Genomic DNA, 16,785 nt, shown 5'->3' with positions numbered 1-16,785 from the left:
TGCAGACGGAGGTCATCCGTCAATTCAATGAAACCACAAGGCTAGTTGACAAATATAATGCGCCAACTTCTATCAGCATGCAAGAGATGAAACTCTGGAGGGTAGTTTATGTAATTTGAACCGATAAATCGAATCGGACCAAATTGGATTATAAAGTTTGGTTCCATTTTTTCATGATTCGGTTTAGTTACAGTTCAGTTACGATTTGAAGTTCTACTAGACCAAACCAAATCGAACCGAATCTTTTTATAAGTTGTATATATATTTTGTAACTATATAAATAATAAAATAATAAGATTAACTTTTTAACCACTCAATTATATATCATAATAGGTTGAATTATAACAAAATTTAGAATCGTGAAATTAAACTGAACTAAGGCTGCGTTTGTTTGGACGTAAAATATTTTTTTCGAAAAAGATTTTTTTTTTTCAAATAAAATAGTTTTTATTTTTATTTTTACTCATTCGGTATTTGGCAAGGTCTAGGTTGAGGTCAAGTTTATTGGACGAAACATGAAAAATAATTTGCTAAAAATTGACGAGTAAGTTATATTTATTATAATTTAATATTTTTTTTCTTCGTAAATATTTTATGATAATAAAATATTAAAAAATAAAAAAATATTTAAAAAAAAAATATTTTACATCTAAATAAACGAGCCTAAACTATTTTCTCACGATTTTACTAGTTGGTTTCCATTGATTTTACGATTCCATTTGATTTTCGTTTTTATAAAATTGTAGGGAACAATTTGGTTCTAATTTTTTTTCAAATCGGTCGAATCTGATTGGCTTGGCGTGAAATGACATTTTGTGATGTCCTGGAAAATAAACAAAAGCTGTCCATGTGACAACTTTCTAAATTGATTCTGTGATGACCTGGCATAAATATGCTGAGCTGTCACACACCTCGCGAGTTCCATTCTGGCCTCGTGTTTCTCGTGTGAATCGTACGTATCAAAGAATACCCATTATCCAAGGACATTCGTAATACCATCACCAATAAAGGGCCATATTCGCAAATACATAAAACACTACCAACCAATCAACTTGTCAAGCCCGCACAAACCATCACCAGGAGAGAAAGCGAGACCTCACTACCTTCCGAAAATTTCCCCTCCTTTCCCTCCCCTACGGACTAACCATCTCCCTCCTCGTTTTCATCGCTCTCTCATTCTTTCTCATGGCGTCAATCTCAGGTCTGTGTTCTTCATCGTCAACATTCAAACCAGAAAAATTCATCTCCAGAACAACAAAACCGACTTCATCGCTCTCACTTCGCAAAGAATTGCTTGCATTTCCGAATCGATCGAAGCTCTCCGATCGATGTTGCGATCGGACTTCGAATCTTTCAGTTCATTCCGTCGCTCGGGACATTCCGGCGAGTCTGTCGAAGACCGACAACGAAAGTCCATTCAACGAAAAGAAAGGGTTAGAGAAAGACGCCAGAGCGCTGTGGCGAAGATACGTGGATTTGTTGTACCAGCACAAGGATTTAGGGTTGTATTTGGATGTGAGTAGGATAGGATTTACGGACGAGTTCTTGGAGGAGATGGAGCCGAGGTTTCAGGCCGCATTTCGAGCTATGGAGGAACTCGAGAAAGGCGCGATTGCGAATCCTGATGAGGGGCGAATGGTCGGTCATTACTGGCTGAGGAGTCCTCGGCTCGCGCCGAACTCGTTTCTGAGATTGCAGATTGAGAACACGCTTGAAGCTGTCTGCAAGTTTGCGGACGAAGTCGTCAACGGTAAGGTCAGTTTCTACTCAATTTCAATTCACTGCTTTCTATGAAGTTTTCAGATTCTAGAGAATCGTCTGGTCACTGAGTTATTATGCTAGAAATGTTGATGAGTTCAACTTTGATCGTGGGCACCAATATATACATTTGTATCCATATTTATGTGTGTGTCTGTGCGCGCTGGTTTGATCAGTTTATCTACTGTGTTCTTATCTGACATTGAAATGCAGATTAAGCCACCTTCTTCTCCAGAAGGCCCAGAAGGTCGGTTTACTCATATACTCTGTGTTGGGATTGGAGGTTCTGCTCTTGGACCGCAGTTTGTTGCGGAGGCACTGGCTCCCGATAATCCTCCTTTGAAGGTATATGGAAACTTTTTTAATGATATTTTTGCTACTGTTTTAATTTGTCATTCTTATTAGCTATTGTTATTCTTCTAAATTTCTAATTAGGCTCCTGCTACTTCGATTTTTGAACTATTTCTAGTTATATTATATTATATATATATATATATATATGTATATAGATTTACCTCATATATTTTTGTTTCCTGTTTGCATGTTATGAATCTTGTCACTTACCAGAAAAGGGTATGAATCTTGTATGATCAAGTGATTAACGCGTGGATGACATCCTTTTTTCTTTTCTTGATCAACTTAGTAAGGTGGTCTATATTACTCCTGCTAATGTATTATCAGTTATCACTAGGTTTAGTTTTTCAATTTTCTTCTTGTGTATGACTGCCAAATTCTTTGAACAGAATTGGCTGAATGATCCTTGTAGTAAGTATTTAGAAGGGATCCAAGATGGGTGAAAATTTATTGGCTGATATTTATCCACTACGAGTGTTGCAATAAATTCTGGTTGTAAGTGGCTGGGGGATGCAACATCCTTTTTTCTTTTCTTGATCAACTTAGTAAGAAGGTCTATATTTCTCCTGCTAATGTATTATCAGTTATTACTAGGTTTAGTTTTTCAATTTTCTTCTTGTGTATGACTGCCAAATTCTTTGAACAGAATTGGCTGAATGATCCTTGTGGTAAGTATTTAGAAGGGATCCAAGATGGGTGAAAATTTATTGGCTGAAATTTATCCACTACGAGTGTTGCAATAAATTCTGGTTGTAAGTGGCTGGTGGATGCAAAGTGCTCCCAGAGGCAATGCAAACCTTGACAGCCTTGCTGGGTAAAATGTATATTTCTCATGCAGTACTTGATAGTTAAATAACTTGTAGACTAATTTATTAAATTTGACTTGTTTTATCATATTGAAGACCGTCTGGCTAATGTTTTCTGTTCCATCACTGCCTCAGACTCTCAAAGTGCTTCCAGCCTAATAATGCAGTCAATTCTATTATGAGATGTCAATCCTCAAATAGTATAGTGAAATAAATAAATTCTATGCTCACGATTGATTGATGTCCCAACATTGCCCAATAAGCTTAATGTTTGTGATTAAGATGGCATAATATTTCCCTTTACATTTAACAATTTCAAATATCAGTTATTGTATATGCAACTGCATTCTATCTTTTATTTATCATTGATTACATACATACATACATATATATATTGTAAATGCCGACCCCATTCGTATGGGATAAAGGCAAGGATGACGATGATATGGATGCAGAAGCATCTTCTATCTGTTGTTTTGGAGGGAGCATTTTCCTTACAGTTTCAATGATTTTATATATTTAAATATTAGATTCCCCTTGAGGACTGGGTTCCTTAGCAATATCTATGAACTAAAGAAAATGTCCTTGCCACCAATTGTGAATAAATAATCCTCCTTACTCATGCTGTTTATTCTGGCCAACACCCCCACCGCCCCCACCCACCCCCCCCCCCCCCCCCCCCCCCCCCCCCCCCCCCCCCGGGTCTGTCCGTCTGCATCCCTCTCTATCTCTCTCTCGTGTTTGAGCCTGTGTGGATGCCTGGATAATGTTTTCTTTCCATGTTGCCAGATAAGGTTCATTGACAATACAGATCCAGCTGGCATTGATCATCAAATTGCACAGCTTGGCCTTGAGTTGGCTTCTACTCTTGTAGTAGTGACTTCAAAGGTCTGGAAATAATCTCTTATTTATTTATTTGTTAATTTGGGTTTTACAGTTGTCTCCTATGTCTTATTTGATGTTGTACTATATTGTACCCAGAGCGGAGGTACTCCAGAAACTAGAAATGGTTTATTGGAAGTACAGAAGGCCTTTCGTGAAGCTGGCCTGGAATTTGCAAAACAGGTTTTGATCTCAGGTTCTTGTTTCTGCTTTTATTTATTTTCTGCTCTCTTCAGGGTATAAATATAAAATTCTGTTTTGGTATGAAACTGGAGATAAAGTTCAGAATATTGCGGTTCTTGGTTGAGTTTCCTATGTAGTTTGGAATCCTCTTTTAGTTGCTTCTCTCTGAACTTCTTGATATCCTTCTGTAGTTCCCTCATATTTCTTGATTTCAACTGTCCAATATATTTGAGTTTTTACGCAAAGGAAATTTTCTGTCCCTAAAAATTTCTTACTTCTTAATTGCACTTGCTTTCATCATCTTTTCTTTTGTTAAGTCACATACGTGTCCATTTGTATAGTTGGGGACTTCAAGCCTTCGCCTTCCATTTGGAAGGAAGAGGAGATACCACTTGGGCGAAGCCTTTTGTGGTACTTGGTTCCATACTTGCTATATTTAATATGAATTAGTACTTAAAATTGTTATTATTAAACAAAATCTCAAGGCTCAATCAAAATTTCCAGGAATATAATATATATGCCAATACCTGAGCAACCATAAAAATCCATATTGTTTCTAATGCTTCTAAGCATCAAAATTGTTACAACAAACTATCAAGTATTATCTTTTTAACACTTAAACAAACTTATATAGATGAAGCTACAATCTGATATTCTGACAGTATGTTTGCCAACACAGTAATGTATTTGTATTCTATGCATGTCGAACTCACAATTTATTCCAGATTTCTGGCCCTACCTTAACAAATATTAGATAACCTGCTGGTATACATTGGGTCGTTTGCCACCAATAATTTTTTGGATATCATCCAATGAATGGGAAGCCAATTAGTTTTTTTTATATGCAATTTCCTCCCTTCTCTAACTGTGAAGGCGTGTTTTGTTGCTTATATCCGTTCTTGCACAGGGTGTTGCTATCACACAAGAGAATTCATTGTTAGACAATACTGCCAGAATTGAGGGTTGGTTAGCTAGATTTCCTATGTATGACTGGGTGGGTGGTAGAACTTCTGAAATGTCTGCAGTTGGTCTACTTCCAGCAGCACTTCAGGTGAGTGATCTTTAAATTCAGAGTTTGATCATTTTTAGAACTATTATACTTATTAGCAATTCTCGTTCCAGGGAATTGATATTAAAGAAATGCTTGCTGGTGCATCGTTGATGGACGAGGCAAATAGGACCACTGTGGTAAATCTGTCATTAATTTTTTTCTTGGACATGATCTTCTAATTGTAATTATAGTCTTGTTAACAGTATAGGATAAAGGAGTTTCTACTTTATAGAGTAATGGAAAATGCAATTTCTCCTCTCCTCATCCTCCTGATTCTTCCTTTTCTTTATATTTTATATTTGAAAAGGTTCCTCTTTCTGGCTATGTAACGAAAATGCTTCTGTTTCTAAGTCCTCAATCCCAATTGGATGCAGTGTTGTGCATACCATCTTTTGAGGTTGAATGATCTTTGAATGTTGTTTCCTGGAAAAAGTCCTGGTACACGTGCAAGGTCCATTTATCACTGCAGAAGCTTAGCAGGTTAATTATTCAAGACATAACCAGATGTAAACTTAGCATAAATATGAAGTTAGAGTAATTTTGTTCTCACAAACAATGAAGAAGTGAATTTAAATTCACTAATTATAATGTAAAAAATGTGGTTTGAATTTACCATAATCAAAGTTATGCTTGTAAAGGACCTTTCAGTAAGCTATTATTTATGCTTTTCATGCTCATCAACTTTTCTTATGCCGGGCTTCTGAATTCAGTTGTTTTGAAGCAGTAACTCTTTGCAAGGTCCTTTTCATTTAGCTTTGCGCAATGTAATTCATCAGTTCATATATTTGTTGTTTTATTATGTTTGAGTGTCTACGTATTGTTTTTTATAAAAAGGCCCATAAATTCCAGCACTTTAGTTGATTTGTAGTATCATTGGAAAGCAACTGGGACTATCTATTTCCTTCTCCACAATATACTTGTGGAGGCTCTTACCTGGTAGCAGTTCCTTCTAATAAAATTTAAGCTTCTACTTCTATTGTGAGCAATATGCACTTGATGAGAGAAACATCATTGACTGTGAAATGACTTAACTTGTTTGATTTATAGATTGTATTTTCATAGAATCCCACTTGATTAATATCTTTTGTTCAGATACGGAATAACCCTGCAGCATTGCTAGCTTTGTCCTGGTATTGGGCTTCTGATGGAGTAGGATCCAAGGTGTTAACTGCTTCAGTGAATTTATTATCAGCATTCTGTCTTACGTAGTTTTCCTTTGCAGTTTCACTCATAAGTAGATGTGCTTGTCTTCCTTTGGGCTTCTGTAGGATATGGTTGTCCTTCCTTACAAGGATAGCCTACTATTATTTAGTAGATATTTGCAGCAGTTGGTCATGGAATCGCTTGGGAAGGAATTTGACCTTGATGGTAATCGGGTAAGTTCAACCATCTCATGTTAATTTTTTTGGTTTGTGTTTCTATTTTTAAGTTGTTCGTTGATGCATTGTGGGCAAATTTTTTGAAGATTTTATTTTTGCTTGCCTGGTGGAAACTATTAATGCTATGTATTACTGGGTCAAGCGTTGCTTGATTTTGCTCATGAAAATCCAATTGGGTTTATTATTTTGTCAGAGGATATAATCTTCAAATTTTGTTTGTCCATATGCTTTGTTATTCTTGCTGCCCAGTCTTAGAGAGAACCTCATAATATCTGTTAGGACTAAAATCAATTTAGGTAGGTCACGATGTATATATATGTATATTGATAATTCTGCACCTCCTCCTTATGAAGTCACAGAAGATATTACTCAAGGTAGTATACATTCTTTGTGCCAAAAGGTAGAAAAGAAGCAGTATGATTTCCTTCAAGGGGATGGAGAGGAGTTCAAATGCCTTTTATTTCTTTTTTTCTTTTCTGATAAGTAAAAAAAAAAAAAGGAGATCCAATTTGAAATCCTTTCCCACCCGTTTGAAGGAAATGCCATCTTGTTGTTTTAAATACGGTATGCTCTCCGATTCAAGTAGTTGCTTTAGGAGTGATATGTTGAAGGTGTTTAATTAGGCTTTGGGAGTGTGGAAGACCATTTGAAGGGTTTGCTCAAAATGGTGATAATTAGTAGGTGTCAGGGGGAGGATTAGGAAACACTTGGTAGCATTCATCCACACCTTTTTGGCTTCCTATAGATGAGGAACTTTAGTTGCAAATGTTCATGGTATTGACACGAATAAAATTCTTTGGGATGTCTGATTTCATAGTAATGATTAGGGGGTTGAGTTAGTGGTTAATTTCTTGGAGCATTTATTAGAGAGGTTGAGGACTGGCATGATTATCTAGTTACTTTGTATTCTGTTTCTATCTGAGACCTAAAATAACATTTCAGCATCTCTAGTAAGCCAAAGTCATTAGTTAATAGATTATCTTCAGTTCCTTCCTCTTTATCAACCAAAATTTGATGATTCAGATACTATTTCAAATATAATTTTCCATCTTCATAATGTATTCTTCACTTGTTATTGATAACTAAAAATTTGGAGGCAACATATTGTTTTGTTTTATGATTATACCTGATGTATTATAAGCGTCCAGTTATTCTGATGCAAGACGTTGTTACCCGTCTGCAATAGACAAGATAAGTCTAACGTTGGATATGGTGGCAGATATGAGAAGTGGCCAAACTTTGTGATGGTTGCTCTTCATTAATCATGGTTAGAATAAATTTAGCAGTTCTTTTGGTTGATGATTTTTCTTATTAGCTTAAACTGTGAGTGTTCAAGCATGATTTTCCAAGATACCTTGTCAAACCTACACAATGATATTAACTGCAAGGTTTCAACCCAAGGGCATCTTGGTAATTTTGAGGATAACAACCTATTAATGTGAGTTTAACAATTTACTCGAGGGTTCTTATTCACAGATTTCTCACAAAGCTCAAGTACTCGAAGTTCATGTTCACCCATGGATTATAATGATGGAAATATGGAGGTCAAGATCATGGTTAGTATAGGTTGAGTGTTAGATTTGAATGTAAAATAAAGCATGATGCATGTGTTTTGAAAGCTGAAGTCTGGGACTCTAAAAATGGACTTAGGACCAAATGAATTAATTTCATATCATATTGTGGCCCCTAGAATGACTGACATTACCCTTGGACTTAGATGATTTAAATTATAAGGGTAAAATGGTCATTGAACTTGGTGAAAGTCACTTATCAAAAAAAAAACTTGGTGAAAGTCACTCTGAACTTCAAAAAGTTCAAATTCAAGATCATAAGTGACTTAAATGTCTTCATGGTTTGAACTGGACGCCTTCATGGCCTATGACAAATGAACTGAAATGCAAAAAAAGTTATAGACGTCTATAATGGTTTTACTGACATCAATACCTTCATGCTTTGGCAAGAAACTGCAGTGAGAAGTTTTCAGAAGAAGTCGTTATAAATGTCTACGGGCTTAAAATGCTCTCTGGTCTACTTATATTAAATAAATAAAAATCTGCAGATTCAGTGTTTTCTTTTTATGAAAATGTCTTACAGACTTCTATATCACTTAGACTTTTTGCCTTCCCGATTCTAGACTTGACCGAGGAGGCAATTTCTGAGCTTAACTCCTACAAACGTCTACTCGAAAGGGTGCAGATGTCTAACTATAAAGATGTAAGGAGTCATAGACGTCTATACAGACACAAACAGACGTCTATATGAGCACCAACTTTCGCCATCCGGGAAACCAAGTAGGCCTCCAAGTGCTATTACAGACTTTTCCCAATGAGGCTATAAATAGAAGGTCCTTGGCTCACTACCCTCATCTATTAACTGCTTTACTAAATTAGGGTATACATTTAAATATTTTTGAGCTTTCATCGCTTGCTACATCCATTACTCTAGAAAGAGCTTTGATTTGTTCTATCTATCCATTGAGGGAAATCTTGTGTACTTAAATCTTTCTATTCTTGAAAGTGTTGTAAAAGGGTTGGTGTAGCCCTTGAAGTCTAGGTGAGGTGTTCACTTAGCAAAGAGAGACAAACTTATGAAGCTTTGTAAAGTTGCTTTCCACCTGTGAAGGGAAGATGTGAAATTTTCTCTCCACAAGTGAAGGAGAGTGGTATAGTGGATTTTGGAATCCTCAAGAAGTGCTCTTGAGGGATGGAGTGATGGACATAAGCGGCGGTGCCAAACCAGGTTACGACTTGGTGTTCTCGTGATTGTGTTACTGTCAACTATTGTGCATGTCATATGTGATGCGGACCTATTATATATAATTTCTATGCTAGGATAACCACCAAGTTTGTTACTATAACTGTAGCTCTTGAAGTAGATTGAAATGCAACCCAATTTCCTTCTCGTCTCTTTGGTTTATTGTCTAGTGCTATCCACGGAATGTTACTTTGCATTTTATTAGGTTTGTGCCCTGAGTGGAATCTTGCTGCCAATATAGGTTCTGCAAACCTTGTAACCTTCTATGCCAATGTTATAATACGGTATGTTCTCTCTTCTTGACATTTTACACCTTCCTTTTTTTCCTGACAGGTGAATCAAGGTCTCAGTGTATATGGAAATAAAGGGAGCACAGATCAGCATGCGTGAGTTTTCATTCCCGTGTTGTAAATTTAATCATTTATATGTAGGTGCCAACTATGGTTAAGCCTTCCATGTATTCTGCAGCTATATTCAACAACTGAGAGACGGTGTGCACAATTTCTTTGTGACGTTCATTGAAGTGTTACGCGATAGACCTCCAGGTCATGATTGGGAGCTTGAGCCAGGGGTCACATGTGGGGACTACCTGTTTGGAATGCTACAGGTTAGCTTTCTAATCTAGTTATAAGCATTGTGGTATCAGGATACTGTCTGTGGTTTCTATGTGAAAAATTCCAAGGTGGGCATAGTGACTGACTGCAGTAGAGGTCTGGTGGCTGAATCTTTTTCTTTGATAATGTGCTACGTTAGGGATGGAGGAAAGCTAAAGTCAGATCCTCTTACTCAACTATATTTTTATATTAATTGTGAAAACTCTTCTAAAGATATGTGTGTGTATCTTGCATACCCAAAGAGGAGGAAAGAAAAGAGAAAGAAGGAAAGAGAAGGAAAGAGGAAAGAGAACTTTTCTGACATTCTGGTAGTAGTCATAATTTTCCACGAGGTTTGTAGTGAAATGGGATTTGTATTGACTAACAATCAACTCCCCTCAATGTATAATTGAATGGTGTTTGTGTTTATGTCCCTAATTAATGAGTTCTGTAATGAATTCTTTTTTGTTACATTCAACTCATAGTGCTAGAACCAGTGGTTGTTAAATATACTGGAGGTAAAGGTCCCTCTATTGGTATAATTGAATCTGAAGCATGATATTACTGCTATGAATATCATGATTTAATTTCAACACTTCATTACTTATTTTGTAAGATCTTCTTCATGTTAGTTACATAATAGAATTAAACGCTTATACTCTATAGTATGTAGTCAAAATAAATTTTACCACAGAAGGTTAATGCATGGTGCACTGTAAATTCTCGGGCTGTTAAACGTGAGAACACGGGTTCTAATTCTGGGAGCAATCACTTTGTGCAAATTATGCTAGAGGTTAGGTCTGTATTCAGTCTACCTTGCCAGCAGCCTCGATTAACGGAGACATACTGGGCTAGGATCCTTTTTTATATAGGTCCTTCATCTTCTGTGGTATTTCTAAGAGTAGTAAGGTGCCTAGATGCTTGTGGGGCTTATGTTGTGTATGTTTGGTATGGATGCTGATTTCAGGTAGCCTAGAAGTTGGATCACTCTGACCTGCAAATTTAATAAGAGGCGTGAAACTATAGACGGGGAGAGAGAATAATTGTCACCCCCCCCCCCCCAACAAAAAAAAAAACAAGAAGGAAGGAAGAAGAAATACACATTAAGATTTTAAATATGGCCTTGGAGAAATAGGAAGAATCTCCTATCAGTCTTTGAAGTATTGTGATTTTGAAGGAGAATTCGAATTAGATGTTTCTTTATACTTTCAGGAGAGACGAGATGCTAACAGTTTATAGTGTATTCGTTTGTACATTGTGTGTACATGGGCTCATTTCTTTAGGTGCTTTCTAATATTACTAACATGGATTTGAGCATGGGAAAGTACTGGTGCTTCAGGATTCGAATAACAAAAAAAGCCCTTGGTTGAGGGTCCATTTGAAAGCAAATTAATCTTTTATTTATATGTTTTTAGAAGTTAAAAGACAAAGCAGAAAAAAGTATTTGAGTAACTGCAGTTGGTGCCAGCCACTAGCCAGTGGTACTCCTGCATACGTGGGTTGCTCAGATGAAACACCCATGTTATTTTTCAGAGACGAGTGTTAAGCACATAACAAATATTAATAAATCCATAGATGAAAGTTCAACTTTATTGTATTGGTAAAAGTTTTGTTTTGTTTTTCTTCAGGGAACGAGGGCAGCTCTATATGCCAATGACCGGGAGTCAATTACAGTCTCCGTGCAGGAAGTCACGCCTAGATCGGTGGGTGCTATGGTAGCACTGTATGAGCGAGCAGTTGGGATATATGCTTCACTAGTCAACATTAATGCTTACCACCAACCTGGTAAATATTTATTTACTTTTTGTATTCCAATGGAAATTTACACAGGAACTGAGATCTAAATTGTTATTCTCTGGCTAACCATGCTTGTTGTTCTGGCTAACCATGCCTTCAGCACCAAGCTACGTGACCTAAAAGATAATTCATGCATCTATTCTATCCTTTCGAGTTAACTCATTACTTTAGTCTGACAAGCAGTTTTCATATTGGAGCTGTTATGGCCAGACTTGAATTGGCACTTGGCATTAAGAAGGATTATTATAAGAAATAACTGTAATATAGCAGTAAATAAATGGTGATAGGAAAAAAAATGTAATGCACGGAGGAACACATGCATTGTGTGTCCCTTCTCTCTGTGTTCCTCTTCTATGATCAACAATCTTTCTTTCCTGAAGGAGGACTTAGCACTTTATATACACAACTATTACACTAGTCCTTTGCACTAGAAGAGTGCTGCTGTTTGGGTTCTTAGTTTGATTGTTGCCTTCCATTTTCTTGTCTTTTCTATATCCGTGCTTTTTACTATCATCCCAGGTGTGGAAGCTGGGAAGAAAGCCGCGGGAGAAGTGTTAGCTCTTCAGAAGCGGGTTCTTTCAGTACTTAATGAGGCCAGGTACCTGTCATGGTTCTAATATCATAGCAATACGTACTTATAAAAAATATATATATTATAGCAATACAGGACTTTTGGTTCCTTTGTTTTAAGGCCTTGGAAAATTCTGTTTTTATGATGTCATAAATCTTTAACATTTAGCTTTAATTGAATAGGTCCATTGAGTGCGAAGTCCATTAAAGTGGTAATAAGTTTGTAGATTCCTTCTTCTTCTTCTACTACTACTACTTTTTACTTCTTTTTGTTCACTCTCTATTTGAAGACATTTTTCCATTTTAGGTGACAACTAATTGTTGATGTGATTTTGCATCTAGTGATATACATTTATATTTTTGAGAGTGACTGAGTTTTTGGCAAAGAAATGTGTCCTGGTTCCTCGTGTTGAATCCTGGTCCGGTCTGGCTGGTAGACAGGTGGGTTGGGCCGGATTTGGGCCGGGTTAAATATGGATGGGTCAAACATTCAACCCGTTGTAATAGGTCAAATATGGGCCGGGTCAACCCGCATAACCCAACAACCCATTTTAGTTATTTTTTTATTATTATTTATAAAATGACTTGTTTACAAGACTCTGACACGTTATAAGCCCAACTTGTTTTTCATAAATGATAAGAGTAATTTTTTTCTTTCTCTAATTAAATACTTCTAATGCTATGAAAGTCTAGAAGACTTGACCAAGGATTAATGTATTGATGAATCGCTGTGTAAATAAAAAATGAGAGAGAGAGTCCAGCATAATAGCTTATGCCTGCAAAGTCAAGAGAGCATTAATTAGGCATTAACAAGGGGCAAAAAAAAAGGATAGCATTAAAAATTAATAATCATGTTTTTCAAAAAGTTTCAATTTTTTTTTTTTTTTTTTTTCCTGTTACTGGACGTCAATGGTGCTATAGTTGATGAGATTAAGAAGTACCACTAGTAAAACTCTTAAATACCATGTTAAGATGTGAGCTTTTGAGGCATAGCATTGGATGACACATTACTGGAGACCTGAAGCATACATAATGAGAATGCACACACAAACACACACACACACACATATCCATATATATATATAGAGAGAGAGACGGCCTCACATGTGCACATTTGAACAGGCATTGTCATGTTGGAGTTGTTATAACATAGGCAGAGAGAATCTTAGAGAGAATTTTTTAGAGAGGGGGGGCGAGCCACAGAGAGATAATCTTAGAGAGAGAGGAGATCGTGATAGAGAATTTTAGAGACAGAAAGGAGGTGAATCTGGGTCTCTTATATAATGGGTGAAATATGGGTACCCATTTCCAACCTATTTATTCCTTTATAAATATGGGTGAATACCCATATTCAACCTGCATCTTAATATGGTTCACCCATATCCATTAAAAAGCGGGCGGATATGGGTGAGTTAGTGGGTTAGGAACCATTTTGCCTCCCCTACTGAATTGTGTCAATTGATCTGTTTAAGAATCCAGTTTTTCAAAAACCACCAATCAATCCAGGCAGGTCTATTACTTCACCTAGTGAACCGGCAACATGATTGAACCACTTGACCCAATGGGACACATTGCAAAAGGAGAAATTCTGTAGCTTTTGGCTTTGGACAGAATGAGAGGATTGATAAAACTGTATTTGAATTGATTCAAGAGAATCAGAAACTTTCTCGAAGTTTATTTATTACAATTTATTTGGTTAAATTTTTTTGACAATGGACTTTGAAAAGTGGTGAATATAGTTTTCTGACATTCCTGTTAGTGCACTGAGAGTAGTTACCTTTGGCATCATAAAAGCCCAACCAACCTGTTTTGTTGTTTTATCAGGGTGAACCAATCCAAATACTTGACCGGACCACATTTCCAACACTTTTCAAAACTGCTGCATGCATAACAGATTGCAGTAACACGTTTGATTCCAAAGTTGGAAAGGTTCAATGCATTTTTTTCCCCGACCTACCAACCCAGGAGCTTCTCTTGTCAGGCCTGAAACTTAATACTAATTGAAACCTGGTTAGAAAGAATAACCTTTACGGTGGGACATTTATTATAACCGTACAGGTTGTCTACCAGTGTTTGCAACACATTAGACTTGGATTATTGATTACCGAGCAAATGACCTGGTTGGAAATGCAATTCTCCTTTTGTGCTGCGTGTCTTTTGCCTTCCTGTTTAGGTTGAACACTGATAACTAGCATTGTGTTATTATGTTTTCCCAGCTGTAAAGAGCCCGTTGAGCCATTGACACTTGAGGAAGTAGCCGAACGCTGCCATGCTCCTGAAGATGTATGTTCTATATCCCTTGTATAAAATCCTTGCTAGATTGAAGCTATAATTCACTTTGGTATTTTACACCTCTATATAACAATATGAGTGAACTGTTTTTCTTTATTTTACGGTGGCAGATTGAAATGATATACAAGATTATCGCACACATGGCTGCCAATGATAGAGCGCTTATTGCTGAAGGGAGTTCTGGTTCACCTCGGAGCATAAAAGTTTTCCTCGGGGAGTGTAATGTCGATGCATTGTATGAATAAGTTTTATTTACGAATCCACTTTTCGAATTGAATGTGTGTTTCTGAGTTCAAACAATGAGGCTCCAATCAAATTGGTTTTGACCTTGAACTAAGTTGTTGTTGTTGAGAACCAAAGAGATTTTATTGAAATAATCAAGAAATAAAAAGTTGTTTCTCGTGCTCTACATTCATATTCATGTGTTATAATGTGTTATTAGTACTCATATTGTTGAAACCCATAGGTGGAGACCCGTAAGATGAATTCAATTCTCATAGGCCAAAAATAATTGGGTTTAAATGATTTTATCTCTGTTCCAAAATAAATGTCTCTTTTGGAAGAAAAAAACAAGACATTCTTTTTGGGATAGAAGGAATACATGTGATTTGAAGAACTTGATTGGTGGCTGATAGTACAAATACAATGGTTGGAACTTGATTGGTGGTTGATAGTACAAATACAACGGTTGGAGAAGTTCAAAGCTCGATCAATTGGTCATCAATGACTTATGCAAAATGGAACAATTTGATGGTCGTGGTATGGTGTTGTAGATTTGAATACAAGGATAGCACATGGTTTTAGACCCCACACATGGATGGCAACATCATTTCCTTTTTCCAAATCCAGGAAGAAATGGGGTTGGAAACTTCACCAACAGACAAACACCATATGATCACAAGTCCGTCAATTTTGTAGACAAGTTTGGTGCCAACATCAATTTAGAAGAAGAAGAAAAAAAAAGTTTGGTGTCAACTGCAAGATGAGTTTACCATGTTGTGTTGGTTGGTAACTCAATTTAGCGATTAATTACAATTTAAATATCACTTAAAACAGCAAGTATTAGTTAAAATTGAGAGTAAAATTTTAAAAAATCAACTGAATGCTCAAAACTGGAATTTTAAATAGTGATAATATATATATATATATATATATATATATATATATATATATATATATCATTTAGAAACTTTAATATTTAAAATTCAACTCTTAAAATTTTGACTACTTAATTTTCAATTTTATCGAATAACAATATATGAAAATAAAAAAGAGGTAGGAAATCCTCCCTATTTGGTAGAGGGAAAAGAGAATAAGACATGAAAGAAAATGATCTTATATTGAGATGAATATAACAAATGTTGTAATTAAGGATTGTTTCAGAGTCAAATTGAGTCCATAATAAATAAGTTTTTTGGGTTTAATCTAGGCCAAGTCATATTTCACAAAACGTTATGATTTATTTGGATTATTAAAATTTGCAACATGTTTTGAATATGAATTAATTTCATTAGACCCTATTTCGACCCGGATTCAAATACAAACGTTGAAATAATAATATCCGATTCAAACACAGACGTTGACAAAATTATATGGATCGGGACTTGAACTTATTCGAATAATAATTGGAACATAAATACTTAGGCCTGTAATGAAAAGGACAAAGGAATAAAAAATAAGGGAAACCAAAAAAAAAAAATGAAAAGGACAGACAATGCCTTGTATAGTTGTTGCTTTCCCACATGTGTAAGTATTACGTGCCGAATAATCTGATTAGGACAGTTCAACATTTTCTACTAGTATACTGCTGAAACTCTCTATCTTAAAAATAAATAAATAATTTCTTATTTTTTTTAAATCTCTGAGACACCGTGCATGGGCAGTATGGCATCTCTCCATACAAATCGAATAAAATGATACATAAGCCTGCAATTTCTTATCCTTTCTTAGGTAAAAGTATCCTAAATTTTGCTCGGGGTAAATAATATTTATTCTGACCTTTTCAAAATAAAATTGTGTTACTTGAAGAAAAATGCAAATATCATGAAATATAATGGAACAAAAGAGTAATGGTATTATCTAAATATATAGGTTTGTCATTGAAAATAAAAAAAAATCCATATATATATATATATATATTCCACCAATTATCCAAATTCATTAGACAAGAGTTACAAGAATTTGCAGTGCCCTGTACGTTTTAATTTTGCCAATATTACTAGTAGTGACAAGTTTTGGGCAATTTGGTCATTTAGCACGAGTCTTGAATCGCAAGTGACCAAACCAAACGACCACCACCAGCACGTCAAACAAATCACCGTTAAGAGAGAGAAACAAAAGAATGGTGGGTGGGACCCACCACACCA

General features: G+C 35.9%; 1 protein-coding gene across 1 annotated transcript; it reads left to right on the top strand.

Annotated features, from left to right (window-relative positions):
- The first annotated feature begins 1,037 nt into the window (after positions 1 to 1,037).
- On the top strand, positions 1,038 to 14,828 carry LOC132275870 (glucose-6-phosphate isomerase 1, chloroplastic). Its single transcript, XM_059777041.1, has 14 exons — positions 1,038 to 1,755; positions 1,972 to 2,103; positions 3,708 to 3,806; positions 3,900 to 3,983; positions 4,891 to 5,034; positions 5,106 to 5,171; positions 6,127 to 6,195; positions 6,303 to 6,410; positions 9,501 to 9,553; positions 9,636 to 9,774; positions 11,389 to 11,545; positions 12,077 to 12,155; positions 14,344 to 14,410; positions 14,530 to 14,828. Exons 1-14 carry the CDS (start codon positions 1,186 to 1,188, stop codon positions 14,662 to 14,664), a joined length of 1,902 nt encoding a protein of 633 aa, XP_059633024.1. The 5' UTR covers positions 1,038 to 1,185; the 3' UTR covers positions 14,665 to 14,828.
- The last annotated feature ends 1,957 nt before the right edge of the window (positions 14,829 to 16,785 follow it).

This window comes from Cornus florida, unplaced genomic scaffold, assembly GCF_030987335.1.
Source record: "Cornus florida cultivar Cherokee Brave unplaced genomic scaffold, ASM3098733v1 CherokeeBrave_3.0.0_Hap2_Chr10, whole genome shotgun sequence".
NCBI lineage: Eukaryota > Viridiplantae > Streptophyta > Magnoliopsida > Cornales > Cornaceae > Cornus > Cornus florida.
This window is presented reverse-complemented; position numbering and strand designations above follow the sequence as displayed.